The sequence below is a fragment of the Plecotus auritus genome (assembly GCF_963455305.1).
Source record: "Plecotus auritus genome assembly, chromosome: 7".
NCBI lineage: Eukaryota > Metazoa > Chordata > Mammalia > Chiroptera > Vespertilionidae > Plecotus > Plecotus auritus.
In genome coordinates this window covers 160,904,857-160,917,307 of record NC_137774.1, presented here as the reverse complement: position 1 = coordinate 160,917,307, position 12,451 = coordinate 160,904,857, and the positions used below count along the sequence as shown (strand labels likewise).

Genomic DNA, 12,451 nt, shown 5'->3' with positions numbered 1-12,451 from the left:
AATTTTACTAGAGGTCTGGTGCATGACATTCTTGCACTGGTGGGGGGGGGGGGCAGCGAAAGGGGGGGAGGTAGGTTCCCCTCAGCCCAGCCTGCTCCCTCTCCCAGTCCAGGACCCCTCAGGGGATGTCTGCCTGCCTAAGAAGTTATAATTTTATTTACTTCGGTTTCATATTCAGAGAACGCTTTATATAGATGAACTGCAAGACCACTTTATTGCCAGGCTTATATAGAGGCTAAAATGAAATATATCACTTCTTATGAAAAACAATATCTAGCATCCAATGATGAAAAACACCCAAATGTGAAACAGAAGAGACCCCATGAGTAGTTTTCAGGAGACTAACAAACAGACTCTAGACAAATGTATTAGGGCATGAAGAATTTCCATCCACTTCAAATCAAGACAATGATTCTTCAACAAAATATATTAATTTAATTTTTCCTAATAAACTTCTATTTAGTTTCCAAAGTCACTCCAAAAGATTCTTAGGATGTTTGTTGGTTTTTTAGCAATCACTGAACCCCGATTCTTCAGCACTTATGTTAACATTGAAATAGAGCACCATTGGGGGAATTGGTAAGAAAGCTAGACTGAAGAGGGAATACACACTCTGATTCTCTCCCCTCCCCCACCCCCAACGTGGCAAATCTATGCTTGGAAAGGCTAAGTCTAAAGCTCCCCAAAGTGCAGTTCAAGCACTTTCTCTTTAATTGCATCCCTGGGACATATACTCCTTTGAATCTCAGCTACCATTGTCCCATGTCACATACTTGTTTCCAAAACCTACAAATGGCCTGAAAACCACAGTATGTAACACTTGGTCCAATGCTTCCTTGAGCTGCAAGAATGCAAGCCCACCCTCCTCCAAATGTCTTTCTCCATTCTTATTCCTTTCCGGTTTCCTGATTTTAAGGACCGCCTGTGCACCTGCAGCTCGGACTTCTCTTCCTCTCCTTAGAATACTGCACGCTGCTGGGCTTCCTTCCCTCCTCTCCTGCACACAGCGGATGCAGAGCTCCCATTCTGCCTCCCGCCCACCTGTGAATCCCCAGGAAACGGTAGGAAGTTCCCAATCTTCACGCCTGCCCCTCCCCTCTTGGGGACCAAGGTGCCTGGGGCTTTCCTGTGGATAACCTCTGCCACAGGGTGTCCCTGCAAATAGGGGACCCCTGGATCGCTAACAGAGGAGCTGGCGTTTAAGTCTCAATATTGAATTTAATTCCTTCCTGAATTTAAAGCGAAACAGCAAATAAATGGTACCTAATATTTAAATAGGGGTTACTCCAACCAAGAATTTTAATTAAATCTCAAAGAACCCAATTGAGGCAAGTGGACAAGCCAGAAATATCATTCCCTTATATACATGAAGGAAGTGAGCAGATACAGCCTGAGTGACAGGTCCAGTCACGTGACTAGTAGGCACTAGGACCTATACCTAGATTCTGTGCTCTTCCTCCTGCTAGCAAAGCCAGAAGGGCACGACTCCAAGGTGGCCTGTGATGGCTGCCGTCTATGATGAGACGTCTACCATAATGGGAGGAAGCACTTAGGAGCTTCACAGCAATTTGACAAGGCTGCTTAATTTTTCTTGTATTCAAAAGTAACAGTGCACCACCAACTGGCAACAATAAAAAAGAATGGCTCTTTCACCACATAGTTTAAGAAGTAAGTGCTGCTCTAGAAGGTACCAATGTCAAACTGAGTACTGCTTTTAAGAATTATTTTTACATTTGTCTGCACACAAATCTACTATTGTTATGTATTATTAATTAATATTAAATAAAGTACCAGGCTCCATAGATAAGGAAAATATATTTTATCTAAATTCTTCCTCAATACTTACAAGTGCAAAATGTCTATCCCAAAATCTGACATCACATCCCGACTAAAAGTTCTCCAAACTGTACACAAGATAAAATACAGACATTTTTTGTATTTCAATCTTTCCATCTTCATACCCTCCACTCCTCATCTAAAGTTGTGATACCGTTATAATTTAACCTAAGGCTATATAATAACAGGCTAATATGCAAATTGACCGAACGGCAGAATGACCGGTCGCTATGATGCGCACTGACCACCAGGGGGCAGATGCTTAACGCAGGAGCTGCCCCCTGGGGGTCAGTGCGCTCCCACAGGTGGAGCGCCACTCAGCCAGAAGCTGGGCTCACGGCTGGCGAGTGCAGCGGTGGTGGCAGGAGCAGGCCTAAGCCGGCAGTCGGACATCCCCCAAGGGCTCCCAGACTGCGAGAGGGCACAGGTTGGGCTGAGGGACCTCTCCCCTCTTCCCCTCCCCAGTGCATAAATTTTGTGCACCAGGCCTCTAGTAATTAATAAAAGGAAAGGAGCAAAGATAAGGCCAAATATTGTAGGCTTGCCCAGTAAAGTCTGGGTGAAATAAGAAATGTACTTGGCTGTCAGCCACACCTGGGAACAGGTAATTGGCCAGAATGGGCATGGCCACTGCAAGTGGGGGAAGATTTGAGATACCTTAGGCTCCTAAACAAAGGAGTTTGCTCTCCTGCCTACCTGTGCTCTTGCTCTCTTGACTCCTGGCTTGCGGAGCTCTCACACTCCTGCATTCGCCCACGTGACCAGCATCCATGTGGGCCCTACACAATGGAATGATGGAATGCAACTAGCCTAATGCTACACTGGACCCAGCTCCACCGTGGAAAGAAAACTCCGGATGCTGGCTTTGCTTCTAGCTCTACTGAATCCTCAACTGCACCTCTTCCAGGATTGGATAAAGGCAGTGGTCGGCAAGCTCATTAGTCAACAGAGCAGCAAACTGCGGCTAGCGAGCCACAGTTTGCCGACCACTGGGTTAAGGGAAATGGGACTTGGCAAACCCAGAAATGTAATTCCACAAAAATAAAGCTTTCAACCACATGTCATTCTCCCATGGGGAAAGTGGGGGCCTCTGGAAATGCTTATTCCAGCGGCACCCCAAGCACCCCACTTCCACTAGCAAGGGAGAAAGACCATCCACGCATTTCTCTGATAACAGTTTTACTCAACCCTCACTTGTTCATGGAATGCCCACTGTACTCAGGGCAGCTGGCCTGGGAATGAGATCACTCACGCCAACCCTGCAAACCCATTCACCTTTGCCAGATGCTCTCCTAGCTTCCTGTGGAGTGAGGCTCAGCCACAGGCTCGTCTGGCCCTAGAAACAGGGAAATATGAGGCAAACCTACTCAGGGGCTCCTGGGAAAAACTTTTTCCTTCCTAATAAAAGAGCAACCCATTTAGGCACGGCCTGCATTCCATTTAGGAGTTGGTGTTTACTCTAAGATGCCAAGGTCTTTGTTTGCTTTATTCTGTAATGCATCCTCTCAAGGGCACAACAGGTAGTCACAAACTATCTGTTGAAAGAAGTGAATACGGATGTGCTGTGAGGATGGGATGGTTGAAGGACCAAGAGAATCACAGAGGCATCTATGCAAAGCCCCGACATTGCAGAGCCTCTTAAACAAGCGCTTAGTATTAAATGTGATACTTACGTGTACAAACTGTGTAGCTCACTGGTGGTCCAGTTATTCTATTTTTTTAAATATTTTTTTATTGATTTCAGAGAGGAAGGGAGAGGGACAGAGAGATAGAAACACCAATGATGAGAGAGAATCATTGATCGGCTGCCTCTTGCATGCCCCCTACTGGGAATCAAGCCTGCAACCCAGGCATGTGCCCTTGGCTGGAATCGAACCTGGGACCTTTCAGTCTGCAGGCTGGCGCTCTATCCACTGAGCCACACCAGCCAGGGTGGTGGTCCAGTTATTTTGTGTCTTGTTGCTAAAGAGTCCGAGTCTGCCCAGAAAGAGACCGAGGGGTTAGCATGTGTGTGTTGCAGACAATGAAGAGATCCTGTGGAAAAAGGGAAGGAGGGGACACCAGTGGGGAACAGGCTGAAACTCCAGAAGACCAAGATCCATGGTGATCATGAGAGGTTAGTGTCTAGCTTAAAACTGTATAGTGGTTAATGCTGGTAAGTCTCAAAAGGCAAATCAACAATGGAGCAGAGGTCAGCAGTGGCCACAGAAGCTGGTATATTATGCCAAAGCCAGATGGACATCACAGAGTTGTGGTCAAGTTCAAATCTAGGTCAGAGAAGTGAGAATCAAAGACAGAATGCATGGGCCCAGGTTCTGTTGGCCACAGTGAGAACCACTAGGTTGTGGCCTCCCCTCAAACAGCCAAAGAGCCAGATGGCCTTGGGATGGGGTTATTTTAGGAATGTGGTTCTCAGAATACAGTGAGGACTTGCCAGAGGGAGGAAGACAATGAGAAACAGGGTGCCATGGAGAAAGGCAGGTGAGCTGGATAATGACAGATGTTCTCAGTCCTGTGGTGGATTGCACGGTGAGGTCATGCAGGAGTGGGAAGGTTGACATCAGGTTCCGGAGTGTGGGAAAGCATGGGTGAGTGGGGTGGGGGAGCAGGGAGGCCCCCTCCTCTTCCTAGGCTGGCACAAATGTGAACCAGGACCAATCAAAAAGGACAATGCTCGATGACTGGCAACACTATAGGACCAGAGAGGGGAACGTGGGCACTATCCAGACAGGGCTGGCAATCTGGAGGGAGGAGAGGTCAATGAATCCGGAAGCCGCAAGTTCATGACTAAATGAATGGTTCACCAGCTCCCTGATCCGGGATGTTGTTTTGTGTCTGGACTCATTTTGTGTTCATTCAAAGTTGCACACTTAGAATTTGATCGCTTTTAAAAAATAGGTATGTTATATTCCAATTTTATAAAGTTTTTAAAAGGCCCACCAATCAATCCAATTGAGGCAAGGGAATAATGAAATTCTACAGGGGGGTCATGGGGAAACCACGAGAAACGAAGGGACTGAGAGGCCTGTGTGGTGAAAAGGAGCACGTCCACCCCAATTAGGGAGTAAAAACAACAGAAAGATGAGAGGTTGAGTTGGAGAGACAAATTTAAATTTTGGATAGGTCACATAAATTTAACATTTGGAGTTCTCAGTAGTTCAAGATATTTAAAAAAAAAATTGATCCTGAGAGTCAATAAGTATGTGTTGAAAGAGACTCAGAAAAACACCAAGAAGAAGGGAGCAGGGAGGAAGGGAAGGAACTAAAGACTTGTTCTAAATCAACCCAAAAGCCCAGGTAAAGACAGAAGGGCCAATCCTCGGTGTAAATAAAGAAAACAGAAGGTCCAACCCCCGGCGTAAATCCCATCTGGCAACCCTTAGAGCTGCCTCCCTCTGGGATATGACCTATTGCCATTTTATCTAATGCTCGTAATTAAACCCTTTTTATCTTAACGAAACCCTAATCTCACTCTATTCATCCTTATTAACATTTCTGTTTCTCAGTCCACCCTATTGAACAGGTCATACATCGTCCCTTTATTCAGACTCACTGTGAAAATCCCGCTGAGAAATACAAATTAGAAGAGAAATACAAATTAGGAGGCAGCTGTCCCTCTTTGTAGACTCAGGCAAGACATCAGTCATTCAAATGCCAAAAGGGCCCTGGAACTTTGCAAGTCCCTTATGCTGGCACCTGGGCTCTGTGAGATCGATAGGATGCCGAGGTAGAAAATGAAAGGCAGAGGATGAGGAAGGAAAGAAGCGGCCAAACACTCTCCCTCGCCCACAGCCAGGAGAGTTCGTCAAACGTGCATTTTCAGTGCTTGGCCAGTTATTACTTCTACTAGAGGACCAGTGCACAAAATTCATGCATGGGGGGGGGGGGGGGCGGTCCTCTCAGCCCAGCCTGCACTCTCTCCAATCCAGGACCCCTCAGGGGATGTCCGACAGTATAGGCCTGATCCCAGGAATAGGGCCTAAACCGGAAGACAGACATCCTTCTCACAATCTGGGACCTCTGGCTCCTAACCACTCACCTGCCTGCCTGCCTGATCGCCCCTAACTGCCCCCCCCCCCGCCAGCCTGGTTGCCCCCAACTGCCCCCCCTGCCAGCCTGATCGCCCCTAACTACCCCCCTGCCAGCCTGGTCACCCTCAACTGTCCCCTGCTTCCAGCCTTGTCACCCCTAACTGCCCCCCCCCCGCCAGCCTGGTCGCCCCTCACTGCCTCCCCCACCAACCTGGTCGCCCCCAACTGACCCCCACCGGCCTGGTTGCCCCACGCAGCCTGCTGTTCAGTCGTTGTGTGAGGGCGTCCCGACCAATTTGCATATTCCTCTATTATTAATATAAAGCTCCACTTCATCTCAGTTTCTTCCTCTATAAATGAGATGATGGGGTGGGGTCACCAGTCACCATGGCAGCACAAACCAGTTTACAGATATCACCAGGAGAGCATACTAGCATGGGTTCTTGCTTTGACATGTTTGAATTCAGAGACAAAAATTCCCCCCGCCAAATTTTTTTAAGTTAGAATACAGAAGAAAACAATGGTTCTCAGAGACAAATAAGTAAAAAGCCAAATTGGGAAGGAAGAGTTTGAGCTGCCATGAAAAGTGTGAAAAATAAAATGAGCACCTCAAAAAAAATCTGAGCCATAAACCAAAGTGATGGCAATTATCAGAAACAGCATAAGTCCACTGGATTCATGTTAGTTGAGAGCTGGAAGGGGCCTGAGAAATGACCCCATCCCATCAGCACCTGTACACAGGAAGGTACTGAGATGAAGTGACCACTCTCCAGTTGCTTAAAAAAATTAAGCCAAGGCCCTGGCCAGTTTGGTTCAGTGGATAGAGAGTCGGCCTGAGGACCAAAGGGTCCCAGGTTCAATTCTGTTCAAGGGCACATACCTCGGTTGCAGGCTCAATCCCCGGGCCTGGTCAGGGTGCTGGTGAGAGGCAACCAACTGATGTGTCTCTCTCTGTCTCCCCACTCCCTTCCACTCTCTCTTAAAAAAAAAAGGAGAAAAATATCCTTGGGATGAGGATTAACAATAAAAATAAAAAATAAATAAAATAAAGCCAAGGAGAGAGCTATCTCTTTGAGAATGGATGTAGCTGATTTATAAATATTCATGAGTATAGGTTGGGCTAGCAGAAAAAAAAAAATCAAATGGAGAATCTTACTTGGAAACTGCTGAACGGGTCTGCCCTGAGAAAACTGGAAATGTATGGGCAAGTCCTCGGTGGATTCTACTTTCCAGAAGGAAAAGGGGGCCTGGTGGGGAGGGGATGCGGGTTAGCCCAACTTTCTAGGACTCCTTTCTCTTGCTTATTCATGTATTAAAGTGGATGTCGGCAAGGCCTAATGGGAAAGTAGCCAGCCTTAGACGCAGCCAATATCTGTAACGTAGAAATGAGGAACACCACCACATATTCCACTGAGCAGCTGGGAGTTGCTAGGAAACAGGAGGTCAGGCGATGCTCGGAGGCCAGGGTATTCCCACCCCAGGGCCTGGAAAGGACTGGCTGAGGCTGCACTCTGAGCATCGCAGATCAGAGACCAGGGTTCCCAGTGAGCGACTGGACCTGCCCCTCGGGGTGAACTGCTCGCTCATCTGCAACCCAGCACTTCTCTTCAGGACACTGTGCCTGGGCAATAGTATGCAGGAAAGAGTTTCAAGTTGAAGACTACTTCAGCGACTCAGCAAAACGGTACAAAATAAAAAATGACAGAGAGCAAACATGCTCCTAGAATGATCCAAGACAGACAGGAAACACACGTGCGACAATAAAACTTTCTCCTCACCCGCCCTTAGAATTACGTATTTCACCCACATCTTTAGTGATCCAACCAGCTTTACCAAACCAAAGTCCCCATTCTCCGGTGTGAAGAACAGTCCCAGGGTTCTGATCATCCTTTCCCCATGAATTTATTTATCTTTCTCAACACCAACCCCCAAACGAATGCATGTCCCTCCTAAATCCCAGTGGAGGGTGAGGTGCTGAGTTCAGTCAGTGGGGAATAAGTTAAGTGACGAGTCCCAGGAGGTTAGGCTGGGAGAGCCACACAACAGTTAGCATCAGTGGTCTCTGTCATGACACATCCCTTGCCTCTCTCCATAATGACAAGTATAATCATTGTTATGTATTAGCCACCATGACCATCAGTGGCCACTGTGAGCCAGAGTCTGAACGAGGATCCAGACATGATCAGTTTAACCACCCTAAACATGGGTGATCTGCCCTTACTCCATCGAGGAGAAAACGGGGTTCTTAAATGACAGACCTGTGGCGGGTGAAAGGCAGTGGTACGGCATTTCCTATAAAACTTCACCCAGTCCCATGAGACACGCCGCCCATGTCTACATCTTCATCAGTCATTCAATCCTGAACCGTTTGGAGAACAACCCGTAGAGTCATCCCATCAACCACACACTGCCTGAAGGATGACGGGCTGCCTTCTTCCCCAGCAAGTAGCCACAAAGTCGACTTGTTCTCTGAGAATTATGAAAGCTTTATGCCCTGGAATATGTAGAAAAACAGGCCCAAGTTCAGTGATTGCTACAGTGTCACTGCGCTTGAGGGGGTTGGGGGGGAAGAGATGTTGAATTAGAGTTTAAATTCTGTGATTCAAAATAAAAATTGATTAATTAATTAATTCTGTGATAAAGGCAATCAAACTAGGGGACCAGGATACACAGGACCAGTTGTTTATAAACACTGGTGAACTCTAAAAACCCCTCCTCAGTCTGTCCACGTTCCCTCATCAATGATCGAAGGCCAGACAGCAATATAATGAACAGAAACAGGAAAAATTCAGACATGATCGGTTCTTCTCTTCACTCCCTTGTCCATTTTATTAACTTGCACCCACCCCTCAATACAGTTAATATTCAACGTCAGAGGGTCTAGAAGGTTTATTCATTTACACCTGCACATCCGTGCCGCCTCTAGGCTGTACCCTAAAGCCTGTGCTTTAGGCATGCTCACCAACACAACCAGAACAAAGAACAAAAAAGCCTGGGCACCCAGGCCAGTTGCTCAAGGCCCTGCCACTATTCCCAAACTGCCTTCTCAGCGATTTAAACCCTTTAGGTCAACATGCTGTAACAAGGAAGAGTGCATGAGCTGTGGGCAGGCCAGGTGAGTAATGGGGAACAAGCGGCAATTGTCCTGCAGTCAATCTGTTAAAAGAGCATGAGAAGGGAAAGGCCTGAACTGTGGACACTGGCAAGGCCCCAAGTCTGTGTAAACCAGGACCTGCCTCAGCACAGCCCCACACAGAGGGGGCCCCTGAGCAGCAGTGGCCTATTCTCGGATGCAAGGAGACTGGTCCGAGAGATGGGTCAGTGACATCAAGCTTTGCAGTTTTTTAAACTTCCTGCACCTTTCACACCGCTGGCCCTGCGGACTAACAGGCTGTGTCCAGAATCCAGGAACTGCAAATCAAGTGACATCGCCCGCTGCCCGCCCACCTCTGCTTAGGACCGTATTCCCCTAATTTTCAAGGTACCTCTGATGAAGAGGCTCCAAGAGCGCCAGCTGTGAGGTCCAACATAAATGGAATAGTCGAAGCCTTCTTGGCATTGATGAAATAAAGTCAGTGAGTCAAACACATATAGGCCAGTGTTTCAGAGTTAATACCAAAACAAACACACAAAGGAGGAAATGGAAGGGGGCCAGGCCCGTTTTCCTTCTGCCATTTCTCAAGCCACAATGAACATATTAAACAAGCTTTACCTTTAGCTCTAATTATCTTGTGGGATTTATTAATTGGCTCAGCAAAACTGGTCTTGGTTTTCTACTTATGTAATTGTAATAACCTTAAACTGTCCCATCAAAAACAAGATTAAGGTATGCCTACAAAGATTTCACATTCAAACCCTTGTCCTTTCCCTAGCCCAGAGCTTAAAAACCAGCTATCCAAATGTATTAAAGAGACTTTTAAAAGCTTCACTCAAGAGTATCTAAAACATTTGCTGCTAGTGAAGTTTTCATCATTATAAACACACAGAAGAGCAGGTGTGTGGGGGTGGAGAGATGCGACAATATTTTTAACTGGGGTACTTTTCTTTCATTTCATGAAGGCAAACTTGGAGTCTATCACACTATAATTCCAAAGCCAAACAGTATTCCCTTTTAAGTCAAATACTGACAAACGAAGCATGTGGCACCCTTTAATGAGCTGTTCTGTCCTTTCACAGTGGCTGAAACTAGGACAGCCATTCATTTGAGAAAGTGGATAGCACTGAGCAATTACGTAATCCTGCAGGGCATGCTGATGCTAAGGGTGCCCAGCCCCCACCCCCTCTCCGCCACAAGTAAAATTTCTACTATCACTTACTAGGAAAGGAAATAATAATATATGTTTAACTTAATGACTCAGTACATCTGGAAAATGTTAAATGCTACTCAATTTTCTACTTTCACCATATATTCCATAGTAAGGCACAGGGTTCAAAAGCCCTAACGAGAACTGTAATAAAAACTGAATTGCATATAGATGCCATTTTTACTGAGCATAAAAAGAAGGGGAAAAATAAGAAATAATCAACATTGACACCTTAACCCAGTGAGTTTTAATCAGGGGTAACTGTGTCCCCTGGGGCATGGAGACACCAGGGGGAGGGGCTGTGCTGGCGCCTGGGCTGCTGCTACACATCCTGGGATGCATAGGAAGTGCCCCCAGCACAGAACTGTCCTGTCCAAAATGTCAGTGGTGCCAAGGCTGAGACACTACTGTGACCCAATAAATAAAAAAATGGTTAAAGGAGGCAAAACGGAAAGAATGTGAAATATAATTCTGAACACATTTCAATATGAATTGCTGGCCAGGTGACATAGACCAGCACAGAACTAGAAACTTTAGAGAACTAGAAAAAAAAAAAAGTAGATTACAAAACTAGACTATGAGGCCACGGCGTGGAGGAGGGCTTTGGGCTGGAAAAACACAGAGGAACGGTACTCACATTGGCTGAGGGTGGAAGGAGAGAAGTGAGCATTCCTTTAGAAACCGGACAGGTGCGGGAAGAACCTGAGGCCAGGCCTCCATCCAGGGAACCAAGCAAGAGTGAGGGGGGAGGGGGAGATGCTCCGGCAGAGAGGTGCCAGGAAGGAGGCGGTGACTGCGAGAGTCACAGGCCTGGGGGCGGGGGTGGGGATTAGGAGGGCCGGGCGGAGAACACCGCACCTGGAAGCTTTCTGCAAGAGAGAGGCCAGGGCAGATTGGATGGCACAACATTAGCTGTAAGAAAGTGGGCAGGGACTCTTTGTAGAAATGTTTGGTTGTGAAAAATGACTGTTCAAAGGAAAACCCTATTCACACTCACCTCCCTTTATTCTATATATATAGATAATTTCTATATTTAATATTATATTAGAATATTTAGATGTACTTAGTACAAAGAGAGCGTGATCAAGGAGCTGGAATCCCAGAAGAAGGAATTTGTGACAGCACAAGAGAGAAAAATCTGATAGAATACTGTCCCAGGGAGGCAAGAAAAGTTAAATCAAGAAGACAGAGATTGCCCATCAGAAAGGCTGACACAATTTAAACCCCCAGCTCCAGAGTGCATTAATCGTAGTTTCTTAACTATTTACAGACCCTGGGAAGTGTTGTTAAAAAAACAACACAAACCAACAGCTCATTCAACCTTCCCACTGGCAAAGGTATCTCACTATTTTAAGTTTCATTTCTTTGACTATACCACTGACGTTGTCAGGATATTTTCCATTAGTATTTCACCGTTTGGAAACTTCTCATTTATGTGCTTTACTCATTTTCCTATTAAAATCTGTATTATTTCCTTATTGATTTGTAAGGTCTCTTTATTTATTAAGGTTATAAATCCATGGTTTTAAATGTTGCAAAAACTGTTTTCCTGTTTATTGTTGCCTTAATGAAGAGCAGTTTGCCCATGCGTGTCTGTATACATCAAAGCCATAATGTGCATGCTGATTTAGCAAATCGACTTCTGAGACTTTACCTTAAGGAAACAGTCTTGATTGTGCACACTGATACACATTTATAATATAGCGACACTGCTTAAAACAAATAATGGAAATAATCCAATAATAGAAATTTGACTGAAAGTATAGCTACTAGGAGAATTCTATAGTCATGAAAAAAAGCATGGGAATATTTTAAGACATAGTAATATTTTTTAAAGTAAGTTATAAAATCAAGATAGACTATGACCCAAGTGTAAAGGGGGGAAAAAAGTATATATACAACACAATGTAAATAGGATTGTCTCTGGGTGGTGAAATTATGGATAATTGTAATTTTAAGGTTTTTGATATTTTGCCTATTTTCCTAATTTTTATAAGTATTGCCTTTTTATTGGGAAGGGGTGGCCACAAAACCCAGTAAGTCTTGTGGTGGTTCTTATTCTTGTTACTACCTTTTCAGCAGCATATCTGAGTATCAGAAAGAGCCCACCTGAGGCAGGAGCAGGGCCCTCCCCCAGGGTCAAAGGCCAGCGCAGGGAGACGCAGAGGAGAGGGCAGGTGCTTGGGGCTTTCCCCCGGGGCCGTGTGAGGCCCCAGGGAGCTTAGGCGCGGAGCCCAGCACTGTCTCAAACCCGGCCCTTTGTTCCAGAGTCATGAGGGG

At 45.9% G+C, this 12,451-nt stretch overlaps 1 protein-coding gene across 4 annotated transcripts in view; it reads right to left on the bottom strand.

Annotated features, from left to right (window-relative positions):
* MYO10 (myosin X) overlaps window positions 1-12,451 on the bottom strand; it is a 96,138-nt gene that overhangs the window by 50,884 nt on the left and 32,803 nt on the right. Inside the window, exon 1 of one of the 4 annotated variants that reach the window (XM_080679456.1) lies at window positions 10,809-10,905. The exons of the other annotated variants lie outside the window; for them this stretch is intronic. Coding sequence (XP_080535582.1) covers window positions 10,809-10,841 — 33 coding nt within the window. The 5' untranslated portion in view covers window positions 10,842-10,905. Of the gene's footprint in view, window positions 1-10,808; window positions 10,906-12,451 lie in introns of those variants that run through there. 4 annotated transcript variants of the gene reach the window in all.